We start from the raw sequence: 27,765 nt of genomic DNA, 5'->3' as shown, positions 1-27,765 counted from the left end.
ACTGTTAACCTGGCCCCTATTTTTATTAAATCACACAATGCATGAGATCTCTGCTGGGATACATAACTCAGTATTAGGCATAGAAGTCAGATATCACAGTAAAAAATATTTATTGAATTTGTAGCCATTGGAGTTACACAGAGTTTGTTTTTCTTCCCCTTCTCCACACCATCAGATTGTTAGATCTAGCATGGGGATCCAGGAGATACCATATATTGAATATTTAGCTGAGAAAGCTTATAGATTCCAAAAGTACCACTCAACTTTAGGGGAACTCTGGTCTCCTTCACAGGGATCAAAGGCAAATGTGGGCAGCTTTCACCTGAGTAAGTCTATTGGGTCTTGTGGAACTCTAAAAAAACCCCACACCCCAAATGAGAACCCGCTGCAAGTTACTGGCCACTTAAAAATGACAGCAGAGAAGTCTAATGACAGCATGTTGACAGGTTTTAAGTACTCACTTTAGGTCAATTAGTTCATTTGTAAGCACAATTTCAGAATAAGTATGAAGTAAAACAAATCTGGAGAAAAATTTACTGAAAACCTGGTACCTCATTCTCCAAAAGCAGACTGCTTTGAACTTTGACATGTTTGTAAACAGCTGATGTTAGTCAAAATACTTTGACTAAGGAAACAACCCTCCCCAGGCTCCCTGAGCATCCCTTGCTGTCCCAGCGTGTTTGATGACAATCTAGAACGTGCTCTGTGCTCCAGCCCTGCACTCCCCAGCACACTGCACAAGGCTCTGCAGGAACCATTCACAAAGTAGATGGGATTACCAAGAGCTGGCTTCCTGAAGAAATCCAGTGGCATTCCTTTGGACTGCTCCCTGGGCTGGGCTCCTCCTCTCCCAGGGAAGCAGGTGCAGGGCCACGTGGAGCTGCAGCACAGCCCTGCACTGGACAGCCCTTGTGGGGTCCCCTGGGAAGGACCCTTGGGCCTGTGGAAACAGCACACTTGGGTTTTGTACCCAAAAAGCTCTTTGTGCTGAGCTGCTGCACCACAGCTGCTGCTGAGCAATCCTGCCCCTGCTCAGCAAGGGCAGCAGCTGGTAGAATCTGCCAAGGAAGGCATCTCCTGCCTCTCCCCGTGGGAGCAAAAAGAGCTGAACTGCACCAGGATTTCTTTTACATGGACACAGCAGACACATGCTAAATGTAGTGCACTGAGAACAATCCTTCCTAAGCAAGTAGGAGCCGAGGTCTGGTCAGTCCCATAACTAATTCTGTTCCTTTCTTTACCTGATTTTTCTTCAGTTCTTTCCAAATTACCATCTTGGAGTGTCACCTTTATCTAAACCTCTCTAGATTCACTGTTGCCTCGGAAATGATTCTCTTTTCAGTTGCTAAACACTGATATTAAATCCTTTCCCAAAGCAATTATTCAAATGGTAATGATCCCATGTGCCTTCCTGCTTTACTGAAGAATAATAATAAAATTCAAAATTAGACCATAAATTCCTCTTGAAAAACCTCATGTCATATCTGAATTGTAATAGGAACACTTAAATGTCTTCAAGTTTTATATTTGACTTGCCAAGAAGTCTTCAGAAAACAAAGTGTCATTATTGCATTTCTTGGAAAACTCACACAGGTCCGTAAAAAAATCTTACCTTGCTAAGGTTAAGAAGGCAAGGAACTGCTCTCCTGCCTCCCAGTAGCTCACAGTTTATACAAAAACTCAGGGGCTACTTCTAATCAAAGGCAAGTAATTGTTCTGCCCCCAGATAAGCAATTTTGTTATGCAAGAACTTGACTGCTCTCCTGCCTCAGAAATAACGACCACCTCAACTCACCCCCTCTTTTGCCCCTCCTCTCCCAGAAAGTTTAGTGATGGAAGTCTGGTGAATTAAAGCCACTTGTGTGTAACAAGTTACAAATGGCAGTTCAGCACAGCACACCAACTCTGCACTCCAGTGAGCACACAGCGTTTAGCACAAAAATACCATTTTCCCCCTAAAGATCTGACAGATACAAGAGCTTTGCACAGAGTTTTTGGGAATGCTTCATCAGCCCGATGACACATTTGGGATTGCTGCATCTCCTGCAACACAGCAGGAGTTTTGCTGACACGCATGAAGCATGTCCTGAACCCCTGAGAACAATGAGATCTCCCTGTGCCCATCCCAACATCATGGTACTGCAAAAAACACACCTAAGGATGTGCTGACATTGGCAATATGGTTTTTAAGAGCTGTTTCCTAAACTACAGTCAACTATTTGCCTTACATAATTTAATTAAATAACACGAAACTTTTAGCTTTAAACTTCAGTCTTCTGACTCAGCATCAACTAATCCCTTACTGATTCCCATGCACCACAAAATGTGCTCCCAGAACACTCCCACTCCACAGTGCTAACAGGCATGGAACTGGAAGGGCACACATGCTGGCATACAGCTTTTTGATGGGTTATTTGAACCAGAAGTTGTATATTCTTTTCATTTGTTTGGTATTCATTTTTATGGAATCCAAAGTATCAAGTGTTGCACATCCTAGGAAATGAGACAGCAAGGGCATCTGAAAGGTCACACACATGGCATATGCATGGAGAGGGACACAGCTGCACATTCAGGCACCAGCAGGTACACGATGTTTTTCTCTCTTTATTTGTGCCCCTAAGGGATTCATGGTTGTTTGTTTGCTCTGGAATTGCTCAGTGCTTCCTCAAACAAAGGATTTAAGCCAATCTAGCTAACAGAGCTTTGGATACTGTAATGTTTAAGATCCCCGTTCAAAACTGTAGATCATTAGGAGCTGCAGTTTGTAACTTTGCACTTGAGAATCTGCTTCTCTTTCTGAGCTGACTTAGCAGATATGAAGATTTTGTTACAGAATCCACAGCTGGAAACAAACTCCTTAATTGCCATTTAATGACTGCTAGGAGTTTTAACCAATCAGTTTGACCATGTTCAAAGCAAAAACTCTGATGTTATGATTACTTACAAGAGAACTATTTCTAATGCAACAAAAACTCTCCCGTAAGTAGATCTGCACCAGTATTTTATAGGGCCAACATTCTTGCATTGCTACTGAAGGAACAGGAAAAAGTTGGTGCATCAAGTTCATGGATAAGAGCTGCAACTATTCTAGAAGACCAATGTACAATATTCAAAAGTGAACACCACACCTAGAGTACATTAACTTTTTTATCTGTCTGCACCATGGCAGTTACCATAAGCATTTCCTTCCACAAAAAATTGAATAAGCATAATTCTAATAAATTAGAATAAGCATAATAAGATTAGAATAACCAACGTTGCTATACTGTAGAATGCAAGAAAATAAGGAAAAAACTATGAACTATATAAAATAGTTTTAAATTATACTTCATTAGAGATGTTCAAGAACTGATGGAATGGACTACACTATGCATAAGCTCTAACAAAATGGTCCCCAGTCTATCCATTTCCAAACCATACATATTCTCTGAGTGGCTACATACTGACCTTTCACCACTCCCAAGAGAGGTGGGGAGTTCTCTTGAGGGGTCCTGTCAGGCTCCTGGGGAGGTACAACCATAGCGAGCGTATGCACCGGGACACGGGGAACCTTAAACAAAGGCACAGACACGTGCTCAGCTAAAAACACCTTCTGGCAGAGCAGATCTTCAAGTGTTAATACAAAGGTACAGATGGACAGCACACTCCAGCCCACTCCTCCCAAATTGTGTATTCCATGCTACCTCTTGGTATGACCTGTCCTGTGCTTTTTTACTGGGGATAGTATGTCAAAGTTAACTGTGCTACTCTGTGTGAGATCCCAGGCTGTGTTGACTGGAAAACTGTTAATTCCTTTAGGCTTTTAATCAGCTAACTCCCCTGGAAAACTGCCTCTTCAGACTTCAGAACTCTGAATTTACACAATATGTTTTCTTTTATATAAGAAACAGAATCAGTAACACCATGTGAGGGGTACTACCACAAGGCTTTAGAACTGTTGAACGAAAATACTGAGCAAATGCAGGAAAGAAAACAACATCCTTTTGAAATCCTAGGTTTGGGACTATCCTGTCCAGGGAGTAGAAAAGGGAACAAAGCTCATGTGTTCTTCAGGTCTCTGCAGCTAGGACCAACCAGTTCTCTCACTTTCTACCATTCTCATGTGTGCAGGGTTTTTAAAATTCCTTCCACTGTTTATGTTCATTTTTTGAAATTAACAACTACCCAAGTGTTTCTTCCCAACATTGATGGTGCTATTTAAAGAAAACTCCTTATGCCTTACCTGAGACTGATCCTGAGATGGAGGTGTGAGCTGGGACAAGTCTGCTGCAGGAACCGACAGAACATTGTTTGGGTAATCCAGCAAGTAAGAAACAACATTTGTGTGTCCTCCCTTGGCAGCTTCAATGAGCATTGTTGAGCCATCCTGAAGTGAGATTTTGGAAACAAAAAGCCAGAAGATTAGTTTTTCTCCCTGGTGCAGTATCCCCACATAAGATATAATTGTATGATTTAAATTTACTACTCCAAAACCAGCCAAGTGGTTCTTTCAGAACCTATGAAACATAACAGCTGCAAGCAAATACCTTGAGCCGATGAGTAGGATCTGCCCCGTGAGCCAGGAGAAGCTCAACCACGGCCAGGTGACCTCCAGCACAGGCCAGGGACACCACTGTGTGATCATTGTTGGCTGTAGCCCTGTTCACATTGGCACCTAGTAAGAAATGATCTTAGAATTAAACACAAAGAAATCCTTTCTAAAAGAAAGTATCGACAAGTACAGTATTTTGTGGAACAGAGACAAACTTTACTCTTGTAATCCAATTACTTCCTACACACTTCTAGGGAAAAAGCAAGGGATTTTGACTAACTGATTGGCTTCCACACATCCTCCTCCTCACCTTGTAAAGACAAGGCAGTTGCAACAGCAACAGTGGGCTTTTAAGTGTTAAGTGAGGGAACACATGGTGTAAGAAACACAATTCCAAATGTTCACTCTGAGCAGCATCACTATGTGGTGCAGTTGCTACTGTTTCAGACAGTACTTGATGTGCTTTTCTGAAGGAGGAAGTGCTTTTTTAAGAAACTGAAAATATCTGCTGTACTTCAAATCTATCTACACAACAGAGTAGGAAAAGTAACTAGCAAAATATTTTGTAATTCATTCTATCATGAACTACATGAAATTCAAAAAACCCTTACGTGTTTGACAAATGCTCATATCCACATAACCAGAATAATTTTGAATATAGATCACAAACATGTGGCACTGTAAAGTGGCATTTTAAGCTTTTTAATTAGTTATGTAAACTAGCATTTACCTTTGCTAATAAGGAATTGCACGGTGCATAAGTGACCAGCTCGTGCAGCCTTCATTAGTGGGGTTCTCCCACCTTCAGATTCATGCTCCTAGAGAAGAAATAACAGGTGTATAAATGGGCAAAAAATTGTACCATTGTTTCAGCTCCTGAAGTATTTTGTGGTGGGACCAGAATTACCCATCTCATCAAAGACCTATCTCACAAGCAGACTGTAATAAATATAAACTGACTGGAGTTAATTTTCATGTTACCTAAAATACCAAAATACACCGTTAAAAGGAATTAGGACCACATCCATATTGGTATCACACCAGGAAGCTTCCACACTTACACAACCCCCTTTTTTATTTTAGTGTTCACATGCATAACATACATGAGAACAGTAACATCTTGTTTCCTCCTCAGAAAAGGTGGAAGATTGAACACAAATGTCACCCAGCATCAGGAAGTGCACAATAACCACAAACTGCAGTGCCTCAGTCCAGAGAGCTGCCACGTGCTGCCAGACCTCAAAACTGCAATAATGCCTCGAGTGCACACAACATTTATAAAACATAAGGAAGAGGATCAGAAATAAGAATGAGACAAATCACTGCAGGTCACGAGAAGTCTCTAAGAGGATTGGAGAATAAAGCAGAAAGACAATAAAAGGATGATTCAAACCAACAAAAAGGGAATGAGGATCAAGAACAATTTTCTAATCTAAAAAGTTTCTGAATACTGAAAAGACGTGGTTGAATACAACTGTATTAGAGCAGTTACAGAACCAGACAATGTGCCTGCTATGTAGACATGATCAATACCACAAAGAATGCTGAGCAATGATATCAACCCTCCCGCAGAAAAAGGGGAGAGAACATCATCTTCCTGCGAGTGTTCGTACGTGCACTCTATATTCAGTATTACCCTATTTAAATAATGTTCAGTCTAATCAATAATATACTAGGAATGCGTGGCTTTTAATCAAATATCTGGGAAGCCAAGCTCTAAATTCACTCTTTACTTCGTAATTTCATGTATACCTGATAGTGAAAGTTAACATTTAGTACTGACAGTGGATGACATGGCTACAAATCAAGAAGAGATTTGACAGAACAACTCAATTCCTTCCCATAGTTTCTGTGTTCCTGAAAACTCTGCATATGTCCTTTGACATATGGCTTGCTTTGGTTACAAGCTGCACATTAAGTTAGTTTTTTGTTCATACACTTGAAGAGGAAACCTCTTGACTGGATCTTCTGTTGGAGACTGGCCCCCAATCCAAGCCCATCCTTCACTGTAAGAGGTTACATTGCTCCTCTCCTGCTCTGCTCCTCAGCCTTCACAAGAGCTCTGTGTTCCTGTCCACCACTGCTTTAACACACAGCTAAATCCCACAGTAGTGCTCTGATTTCTTTACTTACTCAGTAGTATAACACACAATCATATGCAGGCAGACAGAAAACCCTACAGACTTACTACTGAAGTCATATCTTTTTCTTTTCTTTTTTTGTTTATTAAATAAATTCCCTCCACACAGCAATGACTGCTTAGATGTCAATAAATACCTGCTTCTGGACTGTCTGCATGGCAGAAACTGGCAGAATTGCAGGACTTGTAAACCTAATTATGTTAACATGTGGCCCTACGACTGCAAGAATTTAGTAGAGTGCCCTTGAGCCCTGATGCTTACTCTGGTATTTGGCATAGTTTTTCCTTCCTCAGCCACTGCCAAGAGATCCTAAAAAGCCAGAAACTGCTGTGTGCCTGAAGCACAGCAAACCCCTGGTTCCCCCAGCACATCACTCCCAAAGCAGCTGTGGATGCAAAGAATTCCTAACCACCACTCTGTTCTGAGCAGGACCTGGACACTGCTGCCCGAACTATCTCACACCCAGTTCTAAATCCTCACTGATGCCAAGATGGCAAGATGCAAAATTTCTTTTAGGTCACCTTAGCTAGATTCAAGGTAGCAAAAAGCCTCCTATATTGCACTGAGATACAGCAGATAACTGGCAGTAAGGTATAATTATTTGCAACATTCTGCCTTCCTAACAGACTTCACTGTTGGAAGTCTTAAACACGGACGCCAGGAGGCTTCCTCATTTAAATGCAATGCAGTGATTCTGCCCAGTTTAACCAACTGTCACTTCCTCAAGCAGGCAGAACTTGATCCTCAGCTACTACACACTTCCAATCCTTGCAGCACCATGCACACCATCAGTCCAGCCAAACCAAACCATTTGGGTGCCCACCTGCTGCAGATCTTCAAAACTTATGGCATTTTGATGGTATTTTTCACATTGGAGGATGGAAACGCATATTTTATTTTAAGATGAAATTAATTCTGACTTCAGCACTCTCTATAGCCCTAATAATGGCCACCAGACAGCATTAACTCAAGCTTTAAAGGAAGACATCTAGGACAAGTCAAAATAAGAAGCTGAGACAATACAGAGCCTTTGTCTACACACATCCTGTCTTTTCACCTAGAATAATCATAAATTTCAAAGATTATATATATCTATATATATATATATATAGATCTAGTCTCTTTTTCAGCTGCATTAGATAATCAAAATCAGGACAGAGAAAATGAAAGTTGTCCCAAAGCATCCCCATTACCTTTCCAATGTGCTTTTTCCCTTGTATTTATATGAAGTGCACACCAGTGCTTATTTTGTATGATCTAAACCCAGTAAATTGTCTCCAAACACAATTCCCTTGCCTCTCTGCACTGTAGGAGTCACCACAGTATCCTGCCTCTTGTCACTGCTCCAGCCCTGAGGAATATGGTAGTTTGCAATCAGGAAGAGGAAGAAAGCAGAACACCTCTGCCACAGTTGGAAATAAATCCATTCTCTAAACCCCTGGGTGATGTGCTCTCCTGCTAATTCTGCTGGGATAGAAAGAACACCTGAGAAGAATTTTCTGTGTGTTTGGGTAATGGATAGGAAGGGAAGGGAAGGGAAAGTGAGAGTGTTACCCAAATCAGGCAGGAGTTTACACTGTCTGCACCTTTTCCACTGAGACTCAAGAAGGAGATGAGATTCCAGTCAGCAATAATTATTTCCTTTCTAGACAAATCAATACTTCCAAGAGCAGAGCAGAAGCAGAGTCATCAGGAGTATCTTATGACAATCACTGGTATTTTTTAATTCTTCCTTTTGAGTTCTCTGGTTTAGGCAATTCCAAGATCAGCTACATAGAGGCTTTTCCCCCACACAATTCTTCTTCACAAATGTTTATGGTTATATTAATCACTAGGATAGTTTCTCTGAGTTTTTTCTTTTCCAGTGTTTCATGTTATTTAAAAGTTCAGGAAGAAAATCTGTATTTTCAAAGTAAAGGTCAAACTTTTCAGTTGTTTAACAAGCCCCCCTCATCCATGTCAACTGTGACTATTTAACAGAAATCTAAATATTATTCTAAACAAAATGATCTAGAGAAAGCTTTTCATGCAAAAAAATACAGTCCCTAACACTTTGCTGATTTTCAAGACTGAACTCCTATTCCAGCAGTCACCAACCTACCTACCCCAAATAACCTTCCTGAAAACTCAACTTGCCCTTTAGTTTAAAGCAAACACCTAAAAAGGGAAGACCTTAGAGGAAACTAACAGATTTAAGAGGGCTGCTGTCAATGAGACAAGCTGCTGCATTTGGGAAGGTTGGGATATTATTTTTTAAAACCAGTTTTAGAAAACCCAACAGAAGGGAAAATACAGGACAAGAATGCCCCATCTAGTCCATACAGTGAGTCTCTCTAGATCTTTGAAGAGACTGAGATGCCTTGAAGCCATGCTTGTCCTTAGTACGTGTCCTGAGGCTGCAGCTTACAAGCATCAAAGGCCAACCTCACCTGATGCCTGCCTGGCTCTAGGGCCTCCACAACTGTCTTCTTAAAGTCCTGCTGCTTGTCCTGCAGAGGGAAAAAGAAGAACTCACGGCTCTTGTTCTACAAACAAATGTTCCTGGTCATGAAGACCCGGAACATGAACTTAAATTGGATGAGATCCACCAGCTGGAAACTGGCTTGCTGGCATGAGGCAAGCAAGAACAATGGTAAGACCAAGCAATGAAGCTCTCATGAGTTCAGACTCCTACCATGAACCATCCAGATCCACAAAGAGAGCACAAAGGTCAGACACAGCAACTTGTTACAGACAAGATGGATTTTTTGTTCACTACTGGCAAAACAAAGAATTTCATTGTACTTTGCACTATCCAGAGACTTCAACAGCCAAAAAGTGTTGACTACAAAAATGAGCTTCACATGTCCTACCATGCTTTATCTGTACAAGACTAAGAGCCAAGTCTAAAAAATCCAGAAACCCCTGACCTTCCCCTGATGGTTCAAAAACCAGTAAGGAAAAACAACAGCACCTCGGATTCCTCCCTGTAACAGCAACACAGCAACCTCCAGAGCTGTTGAATTCAAATCCAAGAAGACTGGCTGCTTTTGTAGATGTTTAAATGGTGCCTCATACACAATGCATCAAACCCACAGTGTGTCACATCAAGGAAAGTGAGTTTTTAATTTAGGAGCCATGTTACTGTGAGGGATGATATCCCCTGAAGGCAAAACAATGATCCCTGCCATGACAGAAACATGTCTGTAAAAGCATTGTGTCATAGGAGAAGAATTAAGAGGTAGTCTGGCATGCATGTTTGGGGGTTTTTTTGCAATTAGAGTTGTGTGGATGCCAGGTAGCCAGTTTTAGTCTTCTAAGCAAAGCAAGACATGGAATCTTACCAAGTACTGAAGAGTTTTGTGGAGACCCTGACAGTGTAAAATGAGAAAAATACAAGGATGAAGCTCTCCTTGTGGGTTCTCTTCCATTTCTCAATTTCTGCATAAAAGCTCCCGTATATCTTGTAGGAGAAAGGTAAACTTCATCACTAGATCAGCTCCTATGTAGCAGAGCCTCATGTACAGCTGCAAGAGGATCCAGGTTAAAAAATCCCAATTTAAAACTATTTTCTGTATTTTCCAGCTGAGAAAAGCTGAGATGATCTCACTGTCCAAAAAAGAACATCTCTCTTTCATTTGCAGCTACACTGAAACAGACAAAGATGCAACCACCCTGTCAAGAGCAGTGCTGCCTTCAAAAGGGACACCAGAATCTCCTTTAATCCCAGTGTGATTCTACATCAAAAGGGAACAGGCATCCAAAAAGGTCCTTTTAGTTTATTGAAAGGTAAGCAGCTTAAAAGCAGGATATCACCTCTCATTAAACATCACCAATACTCATTGTGAGATTTACAGTCCTTAACCCAGTTCCTGTGGGAGCATACATGTACCTCCCACGTCTTACCTTACACAACCCTTGAGATGAAGGTAACTACTACTGGGAAAGACACAAAGAAAAAATAGGAAAGAAAAAAAAAAGAAATCTTATAGGAAAAATGATCCTCTCACCTTTGAAATCAGACAATCCTTGCTACACTGGTAAACAGATGTATTACTGAAGTGATGGATATTTTTTCCTGAAGTTACTAAACCCTACATCTGCTTTCAAACAATGCTTTAATCAATTCATATTTCAGAGTTTCAATCTCCAAAATTTTACTTACATAGATCAGAAAATCTAGGTGCTCTGTCCCCATAAAGGTTGCAAACAAGTAAAATTTAAATTTGATCCAGTGGTAAGAGCTCAAGCTGAGACACTGGAAGTTCCTGCTCCTGAAGGGGATGGGGGAACTAGAATGTAACTATGGCACAGATGGGAGCACAGGCTGAAGGCTTCAGATGTGCCTCAGATTCAGTCATTCATACACTTGGCAAAAGCAAGCTGATTTCAAAATGCATACATTAACAAGAAAAGGTGCAGGCCTGCCAGCTAGTTTTGCTACAGATTTTGACAGGCCAACTTTGTAAGGACATGGAAAAAATCCCTTAAAGAAGGGCATCAGAAAAGCACAGAAGAATTGTTAACAAGCCAGACTTCATGAACAATTAGTCACAAATTCATCAAAGTACCACAGAGGATTGAGCAGTTCTCCAGCAGACAGATGAGCACTCTGACACTGCTCATTTCTAGTACAACTTGTCACTGCAGAGCTTTAAGAAAAAATTAACCACAAACTGAAGAAAGTTCATCCCAGCCATCATTTTTAAAAATTCTCCTGGTGGTTACAAAGCCACATTGCTTAACGTATCTAACAGAGCTCTCAAGATCTTCACTGGTTCCTGAACTGAATTACATATTTGATATCTAGGCCAGAGGATCAGTCCCTGAAAAGCATCAGTTCCCATTTTCACTTGCCAGAACACCTGTTTCATGCTGAGATGTGGTGGCAATGATCACTCCCAGTTCAGACAACTCTACTGGGGACTAAAATCATTTTACGTAAAACAATCACAGAATGGTCTGGGTTGGACAGAACCTTCAAAGACCATCCCATCCAACATCCCTGCCATGGACCAGGACACCTTCCACTACACCAGGCTGCTCCTGTTTTATTTTACTGTTTAGGACATAACCAGTCTCCTCCTCAAAAAGAACTGCTTTCCAACAGGGTAAAATGTTGCATGTCCAGCTCCTCAGTGACTCTGAATTAAACCTCAGGGATAATGAAAGTTTCTGGAAAACAGTGAAGCATCAGTGAAAGCAATCCCAGGAAAGACAGAAGCCACAGGATGAAAAAGGAAGGAAAGAAAAGCAACAGCAGATGTACTTCCTTTTGCTGTGTCTGAACACCAGCAGTAGAGCAAAATTAACTGGACAAATGTAGACAGACCAGCTACATGTCTAAGTCCAGATCTTCATTCAATTCCCAGCTTGCGGGGACAACTCGATGGAAACATCTAAACTCATTTGAATGAAAATTGAAATCTAGAAGAACAGTCTCCCATGGTACTGCCAAAGAAGCTTTTTCATACCCAGCAGTAAGGTAACACCCTTCAGAGCCCTCCCTCAGCCCATGACAAACATAACAAATCTATTCAAACACCTTCCAACTTCGAATAAAGCAAAGCAACACAAGGGTTTGAACAGAAACTGCTTCAAACCAGAGGCACCTGCCATCAGCATTGCTACCATTCTGCAGGCATTTCCCAATTAGCTTATAATCAGAATTCAAAACTGGCAGATTTACATAGCAGGAATTCCTTTCAAAGCAATTTTCCTTTGCTTCCTTACCCTATTTTCCTTGCCTGTTCCACGTTTTCATTAGCAGTGCAAGAAAATGCAGTGAAATAAAACTTTAGAAAGGACTGAGATTGTCCCCTGCAATACTGAGAAGTTGATGTTGGTGGCCACAAGCACTGCTCACCTTAGTGATGGGAGGGGGGGAAAATGACACAACTCCAAAAATCTGAAGTGTCATTTAAGCAGCAACTCTTGCATGTTTTAAAGTTTATGCAAAGCACTTCTTTTTTTTTTTTTAATTTCAGGCTTTGCTCCCTGCAATGAGATACTCCATGGGTTTTACCTTTATATAACCATGTACTTCAATATTTCTTTTTAAATACCCAGTAGATCCCCCCAAACCTATGCTGCCTCTACTAGAGTGGCTCCTGTTTGGTACCCAGCACTGAATTGAGCTAAGTGCAGTAGGCATGCCAAAAATCCCATAACCCTCCCCATTAATATGACTTTCCTCCCTGATAAGAGCAAATAAAGCAGGACATTACTGACATTACTGCAGAAGAATTAATAAGACCTAAAAAAAGTAACATCTCAAAGAATGGAAATATACTCCCAATTACAGCATTAGTTTATTTATATTTCTAAATAAAAAAAAACCCACTACATTAATGACTGAAATTAAAGTAACTTCATTAGTATGTTGATTTATCAGGTTCAATGAGAAACTTTTCTGGCATTCTTGGTTTTTTAAAAGGAACAAAAATTCCAGAAAATCCAACCAAAATCCCAACCCACACCCAAAGCAAAATAAAACACAGAAGCAGTGAGTACATATGGGGGGGAAAAAAGGAGAATACTCCTCCTAGGCAACCAAAATAACAATCTTTCCTGCTTGAGCCTTGTTTGACATAAGGCTCCTAAACACCTTTGGAAGACTAAAGTATCAATTGCTTTTAGTAATTAAAAGTCAAATGTTAACATCCCTGTAGGTGGTGAAAAGACAGTTCTGGGTTTCCTGATACATAATAATGAAAAAAGACAATTATGTAAACAACTTAGTTTACATTACAGAAGACAAACATGGGGAAAGCAATGTGCTAAACCCAAGAGTTAGAAGAAAGAAAGATCAGATTATGTTGATAATTTAAAAGACATTGCTTTGTTTGGGGTTTTTGTGTAGTAGTTTGCAAAAGTTAACAGACTAACAGTGTTCACAGACCAACACTGACATAGGGAAGCAGTAGTTCCTAATACCAAAACATTTTAAATTCAGAGCAGATTACCCATAAGGACTTTCATTTGGTAGACCAAAGAGAATATGCAGGCTTTTTATTAAAGCTTCTTTCATGCCTCTTTTCAGAGCCATACATAAATGTCTATTCCTAAGCTCATCACTCTGTTCTCTAAGCACACAGCCTTTGCCTTACAGCTTGAAACCAAAGCACTTTGCCCACAAGATGCAGCAGAAGCCTTACCAGATCAGCACCAGCCTGAAGCAACACATCTGCCACATCTGTGTGTCCATTTTCACAGGCGTAGGTCAAAGCTGTATCTCCCGTTGCTGTAGTGGCATGAACATTAGCTCCTACAAAAAAATCATTTTTTTCTTATTGCACATGTCCTTATAAAGTATTTCACATGAGATAAACTTAAGAATCTCTGACAACAGCTATATCCTACTGACCAACAGCCTCCACAGTCCAAGGGCATTGCTCTCATAGTGAAAATACTTGAAGGAGAGGGGGTAAGCCAAGGCTTAGAAAAAGCATGACTGACAATCTAAGCAGTTAAACCTACATGCTCACTTATTCCTACAGTCCCTCTACAGCAAGAAAGATTTCAGTTGTTACAGCAAGTAAAAGGGAATCCAGACAGTTGTGCAGACTGTCCATTTGACCTGGAGCTGTATGCCAAGGGAAGCCAGACAAAATGCACATTACTGAATTAGTATTAATACAACAAACCCATACACTTCTACAAACTTCCCTTCTTTCCTGCTCTTTAAAATCATTTGCTTTAAAACCATTTTGTTGAAATAATTTGTCTAGCTTCATATACACCAGCTCTGTAAGAACTACCCATGACTCTTGATACCTAACACATAATTCTTAAAAAGAGAAATGCCAATGTGATTCGCCATTTTCTTATTTTTAAGGTGTGAGGTGTAATTAGAGACTCCCTGATGCCAAAACAAGGCTCCTTAATCAACTTTCTACACTATCAGCAGTGAAGTGCAAGCAGTGAGTGTTCCAAGGGAGCTGGTGACAGGTGTCACATGCACCAAGTGGCACAGTTGTTACTGTCCCTCGATGAGCATGGAGCTTTACTTTCTAAAATTACAAATCCACCCAATTTTATGCTTATTCTTAGAAAAGAGCATACAAATAAATCACCTTCCACAACAAGGAAGATATCCCAAATACAGCTTCTTTTTCTTTATTATTTTAAGCAGAACACTTTAGACTCTACCAACTTTATAAACTGAAAGATGAACACTGAAGCATCATTTTACCCCAAACTCCAGCAAGATTTAATTTTTACTACTGTATAATGTAGTAGTAAAGCTCATTCATCACAGAAGTTCAGTACATTCCAGAATCTGTCTTGCACACCACTTCCCAGCACACCATTCCTACAGAACTGGTTATTCAGGGAGACTGAATGCAGATAACCAGGCTTAGTCAAAGCTGGAGTAGCAAGCAAAACCAAGCATTATCTGAAAATTTAGTCCTAGATGCAGATAGCTGGAAACAATGTTTCTAATGAATGTGGATGCTTTCTAGATATGGAACAGGATCCAGTGCTCCAGGAGGCACTTTCCTCTGTTAACAGTATCAAACAATATTGAGGTGCAACATATGCTTTTTCCTTCTTGCTAAGTTATCTGAGAATATTGTTTCTTGTTACACCACTGCCACTGTCAAAAGCCCAGGTATCTTCCAAATCATACAGAACACATCAAGTCTATGGTATCTGTGGGCTTAATCACTTGCTCTGAACACATACCTGCTGCCAGCAAGTATTTCACCAGTTCAAGATGACCCTCTTGAGCAGCTTCCATCAAAGGTGTTGAGCAACCAAGCTCTATATCAGCTCCTGCCTTAATAAGGAAGTCAGCGACTTCAGAAAAGCCTCCACAGCACGCCAGGGTAAGGGCTGTTTCCTGCGTTTCTTCTGTCTGTGCATTTATATTTGCCCCTGGGAAACAAAACAGCCATTACTGACCTGGCCACACACTGGTTGGGAAGGTGAATGCTCATCACCCTCACACAGTTGGGGTGTTTGAGCTCTGCTTGGTGGGTACTGAGCAGTGCCAGCCCCACGCTACACCAGAGCAATCTGCACAGGACACCTGTTGGTCATGGATCACACTGTGTCCCTCCATCACCATGGGATCTCACCTTGTGCCAGCAGCAAGGCCACCATCTCTTCGTGGCCTTCCCGGGCAGCTTCCATCAGAGGTGTGTAACCTTCATCATTAACCTCCTCCAGGTTGGCTCCCCGTTCGATCAGCAGCGCTGCCAACTCCACGTGCCCGCCGCAAGCAGCCAGAGTGAGCGGGGATTCGAAGGAATCCGCGGGCATGTTCACCTGGGCACCGCTGTCCAACAGCAAGCGTGCCACCTCCACGTGGCCGTCCTGCAAGCAAAGGGCAACCCAGGAGTCAGACAGAATTGAAGTCACTTGATGCTGTAGCTGCAACCATTATCATACTAGGTCTGAAAATGATCCTACAAATGAGCCTTTTTACTTATGATGGTTTAATTATGACAGTTGTGGTAATACTTGGACCTAACCAAGATTTAGGTTTCCACCTACATCTAAGTGAGGTTTAAATGCATGAGGAAAAAAGAGCTAGATATATGTTGGTGTTTCTATTTCTTGAGGGAAAAAGAATTATGGCATAAGACTTAAATACCCAGAACAATCTTTGGGACACAACAGTATTAGAGATAGCCAACAAGTGTCGTAAGTAATAAACCCACTCCATGACTAAACCTCAAAACAAGCATCAGAAAAAAAGATTTTCTTATTCTTTGTAGTAGTAGTTGATTCATGACTTCTACACACAAAAACAAAAAGCCCCAGTTGACAACTTCTAGATCCTGGGAAAGATACCTGCAGAGAAACTGATGTGGGTAACAATCAGGCAGGTAACAGGAAGAGAGGACTTGGAAAAACTCTTAAAGGTGACTGAAAATGCCTTGGGGTGAAGCCATAGAAAAGAGAATTAGGATTGCCAGAGCAGTCTGAGTCCTTACCAATCAAAGCACATAGATGCATCCGTCAGCTTCTCAAGAAAGTACTGTTAAATTTCTCAGTTACTTCAAATAGACCAAGTACCTAAAATCCACATTTCACCTAGGGTGTAGTTGGTAGAGTCAAACATTGGCAAAACGGGAAAGCTTAAGGTGACCATGAAGCAGGTCGTATGTAACCTGAGATGGACAGCAATCAGGGGTGCACATTAAACAGGCTGTTGTTCTCAGAGAGGTTGGCTAAAAGCCAACAGCCACCTCATTAGAGGCATTACCCTAAGTGTGGCACTGTCCCGACCAAAACAAACTCTGAGGCACTTAGAGCAGAATTGGTGACCAGAGACCAGACATCTCAGCAACCTGTACCTGCTGCATTCCTTAGATGGAAAGAGATGAAGGCTGGGAACAGTCACAACAATTTGGTGGAACAGCTCCCTTGTGCAAGGGTGCAGCCAAATGATAACAAGAAACAAATTCCTTGTTATGGAGTTGGGACTTCAAAGGCTCATCTTCCTTCCTTCTGCTTTCAAATGTCAATACACTCTTATGTCAGAACACCTAGTCTGAAACACCTAAGAGCTGAAAACACGCAGGCAAACATCACAACTCTCTCCTCCAAGTGAGGTGCTTCACAGCCTCCAAGTCAGCCCTTGGATTGTTTCACCAAGAAACTAAGAAAAAGTAAACAAAAAACCCAACCTAAACAGAACAGTGGACTGATTAACCTTTAGTCTGCAGTCATGCTGCAATCTCCTTTAGGTGACAGCATACACCCACTGTCCTTCTGAATTCCTTACTGGCACCAGGCTCTCCTACAAGGAAGGCTATTCAAGGATATTATTACCAGCTCACTATCAGAAGACTTGGACACAGCTCCCCACGTTACAACCTGACCTTGGTCGCTTGCATCATCACCTCACAACTGCACTGAAAGAACACTTGATCCTCCAGCTCCCAGCAGACTGGAGGAACACTGCAGCCTATCTTCTAAGGATTACAGGCTACTGGGGGAAAATTCATTTTCTCTCTTTTTGCTGTGCTTCCTATGGAAACAAGGTCCCTGTTCTTTCTTCAAAGAAGTTCCCCAGCTTGAAGAAGAGAGAAAAGGTCACCCAGCAACAGAAATGGTTGCAGATATGCTTTCACACAACAGCACACTCTTTATTAAGATGATGCTCTCGAATAGGGAAGTTTTTCCTCAATGGCTGCTTTGAAATTATGTGGACAGTTGCTAGAGAACTAAGGACTACATTATTTTTCAAAATAAAATGGTAGGTCAAAAGAAAAACCTCACAACCTCATTTACAGAAACCTAGAAGAGAGCAAGTGATCTCTCCATGTAAAACACTTCCTGCAGTGATGAACAGACAATTGTAATGCATGAATCAATGTCTCGGGGTAACTTCCAGCTCAGTGCACTTCTAGAAGGCTCATTCCACAATATTCGGAGAGACTTTATTTATAAAAACAAAGGTGGAAAACACACTATAAAAAAAAAACAAAACAAACCCCCAAACCAGTGTACTGCACTGCAGATTAGTCACCCCTACACTTCACACAGGGAGCATTTAGAACAACACATCATTCCCCAAAAATTATAGAGTATTTTTTTCCTTTTGAGCAGTCAGAGTGAGAAGCTGGTGGGAGCTACAGCAAGCACTTTCTTACAATAACAACACACACATTCTCGTGCAGCCCCCAAACAGCTTGTTACTCAAGGCTCACTCTATTTTATCACCTCCTGCATTCCTCTCTCCCTGAAGAGGGAGCAGTACAAACAAAGGTATTTACCATGCAGGCCTCCATCAGCGCCGTGTGCATCTCATCTGTTTTGTGTTCTTGATCAGCTCCAGCTTCAAGCAAAAAACGAACCATATCTAAATGGCCTTCAAATGAAACAGATCAAAATAAATAAGCATTTCACAACATCAACTTGTAGTAGTACAGACAATACACTTAATGAAATAATTCAGATTTTCACAGTTTGCTATTACAATCTTCACAAGTTATAATTGGCAAACCTTGGCTTTTAAAGTACTCTTTAGAAAAATACCAATGTGAACAAGTCAGCAGCCTTCAGACAGCCTTTCCCAAAGATTCTGCTCAGCTGTGAGATGAAGACAGACCTGTCTAATTCACGTTTACACAAGAACCTTTCCTTGTGACTTCAAGCTACAAAACTCTGCTTATTCCTACTGAACTGTATAGTGACAGATCATTTAAGAGTTCCAAGGCAGCACACAGCTGGGGGAATGATCTTTTAGGGATGAGTCCATGTAGATCTGAACTCAACTTTAAGCTTTTTGATAACACCCACAGACATATTTCTTAGAACTGATACATGCATTATATCATATTATCTGACACTATTTTTAAAAGCTTCTACTGAGCTTTACCTAAACTTGATTTCAACTCTATTACAGTTTGTCATTTTAGAATTTGCCCCTTCTAAGCTTTTAGCCTCCTAATGAGCATTCTCCTCCAAGGCAAGACTTGGTCCTACATAAACTGACAAGAAAACCATCAACCATGTTGTCAAAGATAATACAGGACATCTCTAGTCAATCAAGGCACATGACTCAATTCAGTTTTAGGTCACAAGAAACAAGAACGACCCTCCAGCATATTCAGGGATACTATTACTGGAATTTCCCTGTAAGGAACTACCATATGCTGCAGGAAACCCATGACAAATCCAGATGCAAGTCCTCAGATAGGTTATACATAGCATGTATCCTCCAATCCTAACCACAGAGGCAACGTCTAACGTTACTATGACAATAATCCACATCCTTAGTTTCTATTTGTAGAAAAACAATGGTTGGAAAACCAACTATAGAAGCACAGTGGATTACCATTACACCGCTACTTTACACAGAAGTTTAAATAGCAAAAGAAATTAAGTCAAAAGTCCCTAAAAGTTCATAATACTTAAGAATTCATAGACATTCTCTCGAATTACACTGAAGGAAAAGAATTCAGTAATAATGGAGGCATTGTGACCCCATCAGGTATTACAGAAACACATTCCAAATCTGCATTTTTTGAAGAACCACCAGAGATGTGTTCAGAATTCACAGACAGGTGGTGAGGGAAACGGGAATGAAATAGGGAATGTGGTAGTGTGGGAAGGAGAGAATGGTGGTGTGTCAAAGCATAAGTTTGGACACAGCCAGTCACAAGTTTTCATCTGCAACATGTCAAACACATCCACCACATCTGGACACAAACACAGACTTAAAACCACTACACCACAGAGGAGCACTTCCTGACATTGAGTTTAAAACCAAAACCCAGTACTACAAAACTCTTAGGAAGATATTCAAAGTATTGCTGAAAGTTTTACTCAGATAAATCCTAGCAAATAAATTTAAACAAAAATACAAACCAAGGCAAGAGACAATACCTTTATAGCATGCGAGTGTAAGTGCACTTTCTTTGAACTCGTTGGAGTGAGTGTTGATTCCTGCACCATATTCCAGCAATACTCTTGCAACCTCGACATGCCCTGCACTGGCTGCTTCCATCAGGGGGGTATGTCCGTTCTCATTGTGGTCTTCTATGTTAGCACCAGCTTTCAGTAGCACCTTCACAACGTCCACGAAGCCCCCGGCACAGGCATACGTGAGAGCAGTGTTCCCTGCAGAGCAGAGTTTGCATGAGAGCCCCTCCCATCACCCTCTCCTAATTTGGGGAAGGAGATCAGTGTTAACAGCTCGGAACAAAACCAGGTACATCACCAGCAGCAGCCTTTCACCTCACAGCAATGTCACTCCAGCCCATCATTCCAGGCTGGGTATAAAATCCCAACATAACTGTAACATGTAAGTTTTAATGCTAAGCCAGTATTACAAATCAGGATTTTTTTAGTTTGAATATTATGTTTCCTACTTTAGCACACAAAAATAGATCAAATAAACACACACAAAGAGATCAATGAGTAATTTTTATGGTAGAGTTGGGGGGGTTGTTTTTTTTGTTTTGTCTTTCTTTTTTTTTGCCTAAGACTGTATTCTGTAATTTCCTGAAAAACTTCTACTGGCTGGCTGAGAACAAATTTATAATTTAAAACTCTGGTACTGTAAGTGACAGACACTCACATATGGCTCATGTTTTAAATGCTACAGTCAATTTTAAGGTAAGTTTGCTTAACATGGCTAAACAGCAAGATGAAAGAATATCTCATCGTTTGGACACACAGTTTGTTTGAAAATTTGAACAAAGTTTAAATTCTATCTTAATAAACAGAATCCAACTGCAGGTAAATGCTCTCAGGGAGGTTAGTTAAGCTGTGTTCAAGAACCAGCAACATAGAGAACATTCAATGCACTCAAAGAATTTTAACTCCTCTTTGGTAAAAAGAAACAGAAATAACTGGTCTTGATGGGATGCATCCCATGGTCATCTTACTGGGTAATTTTGGATTATACCAATGAGAAAAGATAAGCTTCATGTATTTTTCTTGCCCTCTAACACCAGAGTGGTTTTCACAGGAACAGTGCTTTCTATCAGAATTTATATTAAAACCCATCTTTAATAATGGCCAGTTAAGACTCCAAACACATTCGCTGTGGATCTGGTCTATTCCTAACAGTTCCTGTCACGTTTTCTTGTGAATCAAAGTGTTAGACAAAAACACAGATGTTCAGAAGAGCTGTGTGCCTTATGTGCCAGCCTTACTAACTGTGCTCTTGCTCCCCAGTTACCTGTGGAGGACTGTGCATTGACATCTGCACAATGGACAAGGAGGAGTTTAACGATATCCACGTAGCCTCCACTGGCAGCTGCCATCAAGGGAGTGATGTCACCTTTATTCCCTCGATCTTCAACGTTGGCGTGCATGGCTAGTAGCACCTAGGGGAACATTCACTACAGTGAGTAAATTGTAACACAAACCATTTGATTTTAGTTCAGTGGGGTTTGTGAGACTGGTTCCCCAGCCAGCTGAGACAGCCCCTCGCAGCCCAGCCCCACTGTGAAGCCCAGTGCTAATCCCAGGATCATTTAGAGTTACTGCCTGCACTGGGCTCTGCTGCAGCAAGTCCTGGGTTCCTGTTTTTGTTCATATCTGCAAGTTCCAGTGAAATACTGACATTTTCAAAAGTCACAGGGCAACGCACTGACGAGAATGACAGCACACAAACTGTCACCTGCAATAACGACCAGGGCACCCACAGGTCAAGCTCGTGAGAAGTTCTCTCCCTGTCCTCTGTCTGGGCACTAAAACATGAAGTTGGGCATTTCTGAGAACTATCACCTAAACATCTCAATGCAGCTGCTCTTAGATACAGAAGCAATATAGCTCAAAATTAACAGAAATTAATGCACTGTTGATACAAATGTGATTTAACAAAAGGACTGTGCAACTGAGACATGAGTTTTTAGAATGTAACCAATTGCAGTATTGGGGTTTGCTGCTCTTTTAGATCCTCTTGCTTGGCAGAGCAGCTGGACTGCATCTAGAACAATGCCAGAAAAGTAGATACATCACAAAACATAGGATTCATTCCTCAGACAAGTCCCTTCAACCTAAAGGCATATATGACTGCATTCTCCATCAAAGAAACCCAAACAATAACTGGAAACCCACAATAAGTTGTATTCACTGATATTCTGTTGAAATAATAAAATTATAATAACCATAATAGCTAAAACATTTACCTGTTAAAGAAGCCCCTCAGACAATGCTTCACAAATGTTTAGTTCTAACCATATTTGTTACTTACTTGTGCCAGTTCATAATATCCTGCTGAGCAGGCCAAGCAAAGCAGACTCTCCCCTTCTTCAGTATGTTCATTTACGCTCCGTCCTTCATCCAGCAGCTTCCGGACAGCATTTACATCCCCATCAGAGCATGCTTCTGCCAAACTGCGACTGCAAAAGCAGTTACCACACAGTGAGCTCAAAATACACCTGCAAGAGGTGGGCAGCTTTCCTAGGCATGGAGGAAGCCTTTAAGTAAAGGCTCTTGACTTCAGTGCTAAGCTTTACTCAAAAATACACCTTATAGATTTTTTTTTTAAAGTATATATATATATATATATACAGACACGTTATTTCCACAGATGAAATGGAGATAGACACCTTCCTTATTGTTTAAATTAGCTTGTTCTCATCAGTTGCTAATTCATAATATGCTCTCAATACAGACCAGATGCAGAGAGGAGTGCTCAAAGCTGGTTTTTGTGGTGTTTGCAAGACAGGAGCAAAGCTCCCTGATGCTATTCCCACTTCAGGGAATGCCAGACACACAGAGGCTGTGACCATGACAAACTGCTGACTGCAGGTGCCAAGGCAAATTCCTAGTACAGACAAGACCAAAAAGTCAGCAGCCAAGTATCACAGAGACCACTAATACGAATACTGCAACCAGACAAACTTCTGTAATTAAGAGAGCAATCACCCACTCTTCTACAGCTAAAAACTTAAACCTTTCTTGAATAAGAACTCAACTGTCTGGTACACAGAAAGAGCAGCAGGTTAGAAAGTAACTTTTTTTGTACTTTTCCCTCACCCTGTGAAGCCAATAACCTGATGGGACAGTAGCTACACCTACAGGTGCAATACCTTTGCTTCTGCGAGCAGTAGAACAGCTCTATCACTAAGCACTACCAATAAAATGAACTGGATTTGAAATAAAATTACATTCCCTAGCTGGAAGCGGGGGTGGTCAGTACGTACTTGTCCACCTGTCCGTTGTTGTGATTGTTCTCGGCTCTCATCCGCGTCAGCGCCGCGGCCGCCTCATCCAGCGCGCAGCTGACGGACGACGTCAGTCTCCGGAGAACCTCGGGATCTGCGAAGGCTTTGCCATCGGCAGTGGACAATTTACCAATTCCTTCCGTGCACGTTCGTTCATCAGTCAGGTTAGTATGAAAGTCACACAAAAGAAATGCAAAGACACTGTTTTAGAGTTCAGCCACATGCACTATTAGTTAAAGATCATTTGCAAACATGCCAGATAATTAGCTACTTAAAACTAAACTATCTGCTAATATTTGCCTGAGACCTGAATAGTTAATTAACTATAATAAAGTAGTAAAAAAACCTTTCAACTTTAAACTGGCAGCTTTGTTACTTGTCCCAAAGTCTCAACTCATACTTTTGAAGAACTTAAAAAAAACCCCAACACCATCATATTGGGGAAATAAGGATAAACCCAGGCATTGAAGCCCAAAACCAGAAGTTTGGGAAACAGGCTTGATTTAATATTTTCTGAATATGAAGAATTTTTCAACTTAAAACACTTATTACCCCTTTCCCACCCAAAACAAAGCACACTGAGGTCTAATATATCTTTTTTTTTTTTAAGAGTAGGAAAAAACTTTAAAGTTTATTGGTTTAAACCGCCCAGTTCTAGCTACAGCCACAAAAGTTACAAAATTAAATTTCAAATATTTTAAGTATACTTGAAATCAATGCCTCTCCTTCGCAGACATAACACAGTAGATATGCTTAGATTCAAGGAACTTTCTTAACAGTTTCTTTTTTTATAACAGGTTCTTTGCTCAAGTTTTACTTCACACAGGCTTTACTTCTCATAGTTCAGCACAGCCTATTTAACACGTGCAATCACTGCAGTGTGGGCAGGGCTTGTATCTTCATGTACAAATGTACAAATGGCACCTCCCAGCCACCCCCAAAAAAACCCCAAACATAAATTAATCGATTTTGTGTGCTACAAAAAGCAAATGGTTACTGGTTTATAGATCAGTCCCCTTCACCAGTCATGAATCAGTAACTTTTCAATTCCTTAACTGTTAAAAAGGGTCAAATTAGATACTAACCTCTGGAAATAAGGCACCTTATCCCTCAGAAGATTTGCTATTTGGTATGTGCATATCCCTGCAGGTTTGATTTACACCACATTTCCCACAACCCAGCTTGTAATTATTACAGAATAAATACCCAAATAGTATTTTAAGTTTGAATGTTGTCTTCAGACAACATAGTTCCCCAGTTTAAGAGCATCCAATTTGCTTCTCGATAGTGTAAGAATCAATACTTACCAAATTTCTCCACCCTAAACCTCTTTATGCCAGCACACACCAAGCACACTGTGTGACATGACCGTGCATGGCTGGTGGTGCAGTGCTCCAAGTGCCAGCTGCAAGGTGGTGTTGCTGGAAATGATGGAGAGCCCCTCTCCTGCCATTGAGACAGACACCTTCCCTGGGGTGCAGCAGTTTGCTTGGCCCATGGAAATGAGCAGTGGAGGTTCAATGAGCTGCTTAAGAGACTTGCACACCTCCTCCCCGGCTCCAACACTCTACACTTGGATCCCTTCAGTATTGTCAAGGGGCTATGAAAACCAATTTATAACTAATTACCCACTCCACAATGAAATCAGAAATCACAGCTCCATCTGTCTGGGTTGGAAGCCTGGCTAGCCCAAAGCAATCTGAGCACAAAAATGAGGGGCCATGGACTCTCTGAGGCCGCTGGCCACATGCCCCTTTCCACCTCCAAACTGTCAAGGCCATCACCCTTGTGGCCATTGCTGCTCAATACAGCGAGGTTATAAACAAGCCTCAAGTGCCACAGCTCACGCCTCATGTACTCGCGTAAATTGAATTTCCTGGTGGTGTATAAGGGTTGGACATCACTGCAGCTGGAGCAGGTGGGACAGTGGGGGACAGTCACTGCAAAGCTGGGTCAGGACATCAATTCAGTACCAAACACACCAAGAAAGTGACAGTTTTTATACAGCTCTGCTTCCCCAGGATGGCTCACAGAGTAACTGCTGAGATGTTTACACTGGCTATTTCTGGTGGCAGAGCTGGCTCACGCTGCCTTGTAGTGTACATAAAGCACTGCTGAAGGAAAGACAAAGAATTAAGTCCTCACAACTCAGTACTGAGGCCTTATCTGGGACTGCTGCAACCAAAGCTGAACACCATGGTAAACAATATGGAAAAGTACTTGAGAGAAATCCACAGGACCCCTGAGCTAAAGCTAAAAATGCACAGATTTATCTTACAAGGAGCATCACAACTGCAGTTTCCGTCCACTTTAAACGGGTCCAGTTGAAGGAGCTGTTAACAGCTCTACTGTTGACAAGAGAAGTGGAAAATATGAAGTCCAGCCAAAAGAAACCAACCCAAAAAACTACCAAAACACCACCACCAAAACCCCACACAACCCAAAAACCAAAGTGACCTGGTTATCTGCAACTACAGTGGATATCTCCATCATTTCAGCCCACCAAGGCAGTAGGACTGACAGGTTGCCTGGACAAGCAGGACCTACACTTGATACCCTCTCTGTTTTAACAGCTTGTTGTGGCATTCATACCTGGGATTTCTGAAGGCAGAAGTCACACCACAGATCTCCAGTGCGTGGTAAAGACAAATGAACTCGCTACACTGGCACTACAGCTCTCCTATTCTGAAGGATCTGTTTTCATGGATTACAGCCGGTGGTCTCCGGGAGGACTCACCAACCACAGATCTCCAGCTCTTCCTTCTGGACAGTCAAAGCACACTTACAGCACACTCCAGTTTCCAACTTTGTTCCAAACACCGAGCTATAACCACACCAAGGCCTTTCAGAGGGGAAGTGGAAGGTGCCTTTTATTTACCTCACCAGCTAGCGCTCAATCCAGGTGCCATCCCCAGCTCTTAATTTCATACTTTTATATTGCATGTGCCAAAACTAATCAACAGCCACAGAAGGCATCAGAGCTGACATTTGTTTGGCTGGCTGGATCAAAGGGAGACAGACTACAAGAATTACCACTGCAGACACCCATTCATTCACTCCCCTTTTGCACATCATACTCAATAATTTACTATATAATAACAATTTGAAGTTTTTATTTTGCTATAATTTAGGATGATTATGCTGTAATGCTCATATGTCTTTTAATCTCTAATTTACTTAATTTTGTGCCCAAACCACTTGTTCTTGTGTCACTCACACACACAGGGATCGCAGCAGTCTTATTTATGTGCAGGATCTGAGCCAAAATTCTTCTTGCCTCCTTCCATCCAACAAATACAGAAAGCATCCTTAGGACCATTTTATGCACCCTTGCACAAAAGTGATCAGAATTTCTCACATTATTACAGTCTCTCTAATATGTTACTGATCTGATACTACCTGAACTGAACCCAGGGTCTGACATTCTGTACTTCCTGGAATATTACACAAGCCTCTACAGAGGCCATCCTTTCCATCTTTTCATGCAGTGATCACTGTTGCAGGTTTAAGTCTGAAAAGAGAATATGGGATCCACTGCTTTTTACTGAGAACAGTCCACAGCCATTAATTGTATGGAGAGGGTGATGTTTCTAATGCAAAGTTACAGCTTACCACTAAAATTATGAAGAGTATGCTTTTAAGCGAGCCAAAAGGAAATGCCTTCATCCAACATGAGCTGCCATGCAAAGACCAAAAAGGTGAAACCAAAAATAGCTTGGACAGAATTACTGTAAAGCCTGTGCCTTCTATCAGCCTAAGAACAGTGGCCCTGAAAGTCACAATTTCAGGATATGCCTGAACAATAGAAAACAGGAAGAATAAAGAGTGGAGAGACTTTCACCTGCACTGTGATGCTCCTGCTTCACCCCCTGCAGGAAAAAGCAGGGCCACTGCAGGGTCCACAGAGCCAGACACATTTTCACACCTTCTGTAGTGGGCAGTTCTTCATCTGAACACCTGCTGCTGGAGCCACGTGCCAGCTGTTCACAAACCCTGGTGGGAACAAGGCCAGCAGCACTATCCAACAATGGAAGAGGGAGACGGCTGAACTCGGAGCCAGATGTTCCACATCTTAATGCCATATTACTGGACTACTTAAATTAGCCTGAAGTTGATTACAGAGGTGTATTAGAACAAGGAACTCCCCTCTCAAGGGACAAGCTTGCTCATCAGATACACACCTACACTCCTATAACCACCACTCCAATTTCCTTGTTGACTTTCAGACTCATCAAGGTATTTCCACCTTGTAACTACCAAGGTTAGAGTTTTAAGGTAACCTGAAATGATCTGGTAACTTCTCAGTGTGATCTGAGTTTAACAAGTCAGAGATACAGATATCACCTCAAAAAAAATGAAACACCAACAGGTTTGTGTCTTTGGAAAACACAGTTAAGCACCTCATGGGACACACAGCTGGTATCAACATACACTTTGAACATCAAAGGAGACTGCTCCAAAAAGTTCAACA

At 41.4% G+C, this 27,765-nt stretch overlaps 1 protein-coding gene across 2 annotated transcripts in view; it reads right to left on the bottom strand.

Moving 5' to 3' along the window:
* The window catches only part of ANKHD1 (ankyrin repeat and KH domain containing 1), a 101,995-nt gene that overhangs the window by 43,016 nt on the left and 31,214 nt on the right, over positions 1-27,765 (bottom strand). For both annotated transcript variants that reach the window (XM_069028822.1, XM_069028823.1), the window contains exons 3-14: positions 23,274-23,430; positions 22,319-22,466; positions 21,299-21,446; positions 19,999-20,232; positions 18,384-18,478; positions 15,735-15,972; positions 15,340-15,531; positions 13,809-13,918; positions 5,262-5,349; positions 4,527-4,654; positions 4,223-4,366; positions 3,448-3,550 (exon numbers count right to left, since the gene is read on the bottom strand). In XM_069028822.1, the coding sequence (XP_068884923.1) occupies positions 3,448-3,550; positions 4,223-4,366; positions 4,527-4,654; positions 5,262-5,349; positions 13,809-13,918; positions 15,340-15,531; positions 15,735-15,972; positions 18,384-18,478; positions 19,999-20,232; positions 21,299-21,446; positions 22,319-22,466; positions 23,274-23,430 (1,785 nt within the window). The remainder of the gene's footprint in view (positions 1-3,447; positions 3,551-4,222; positions 4,367-4,526; positions 4,655-5,261; positions 5,350-13,808; positions 13,919-15,339; positions 15,532-15,734; positions 15,973-18,383; positions 18,479-19,998; positions 20,233-21,298; positions 21,447-22,318; positions 22,467-23,273; positions 23,431-27,765) is intronic.

Source organism: Aphelocoma coerulescens, chromosome 13 (assembly GCF_041296385.1).
Source record: "Aphelocoma coerulescens isolate FSJ_1873_10779 chromosome 13, UR_Acoe_1.0, whole genome shotgun sequence".
NCBI lineage: Eukaryota > Metazoa > Chordata > Aves > Passeriformes > Corvidae > Aphelocoma > Aphelocoma coerulescens.
The sequence above is the reverse complement of the archived record's forward strand: the minus strand, read 5'-3'. Positions and strand labels throughout refer to the sequence as shown.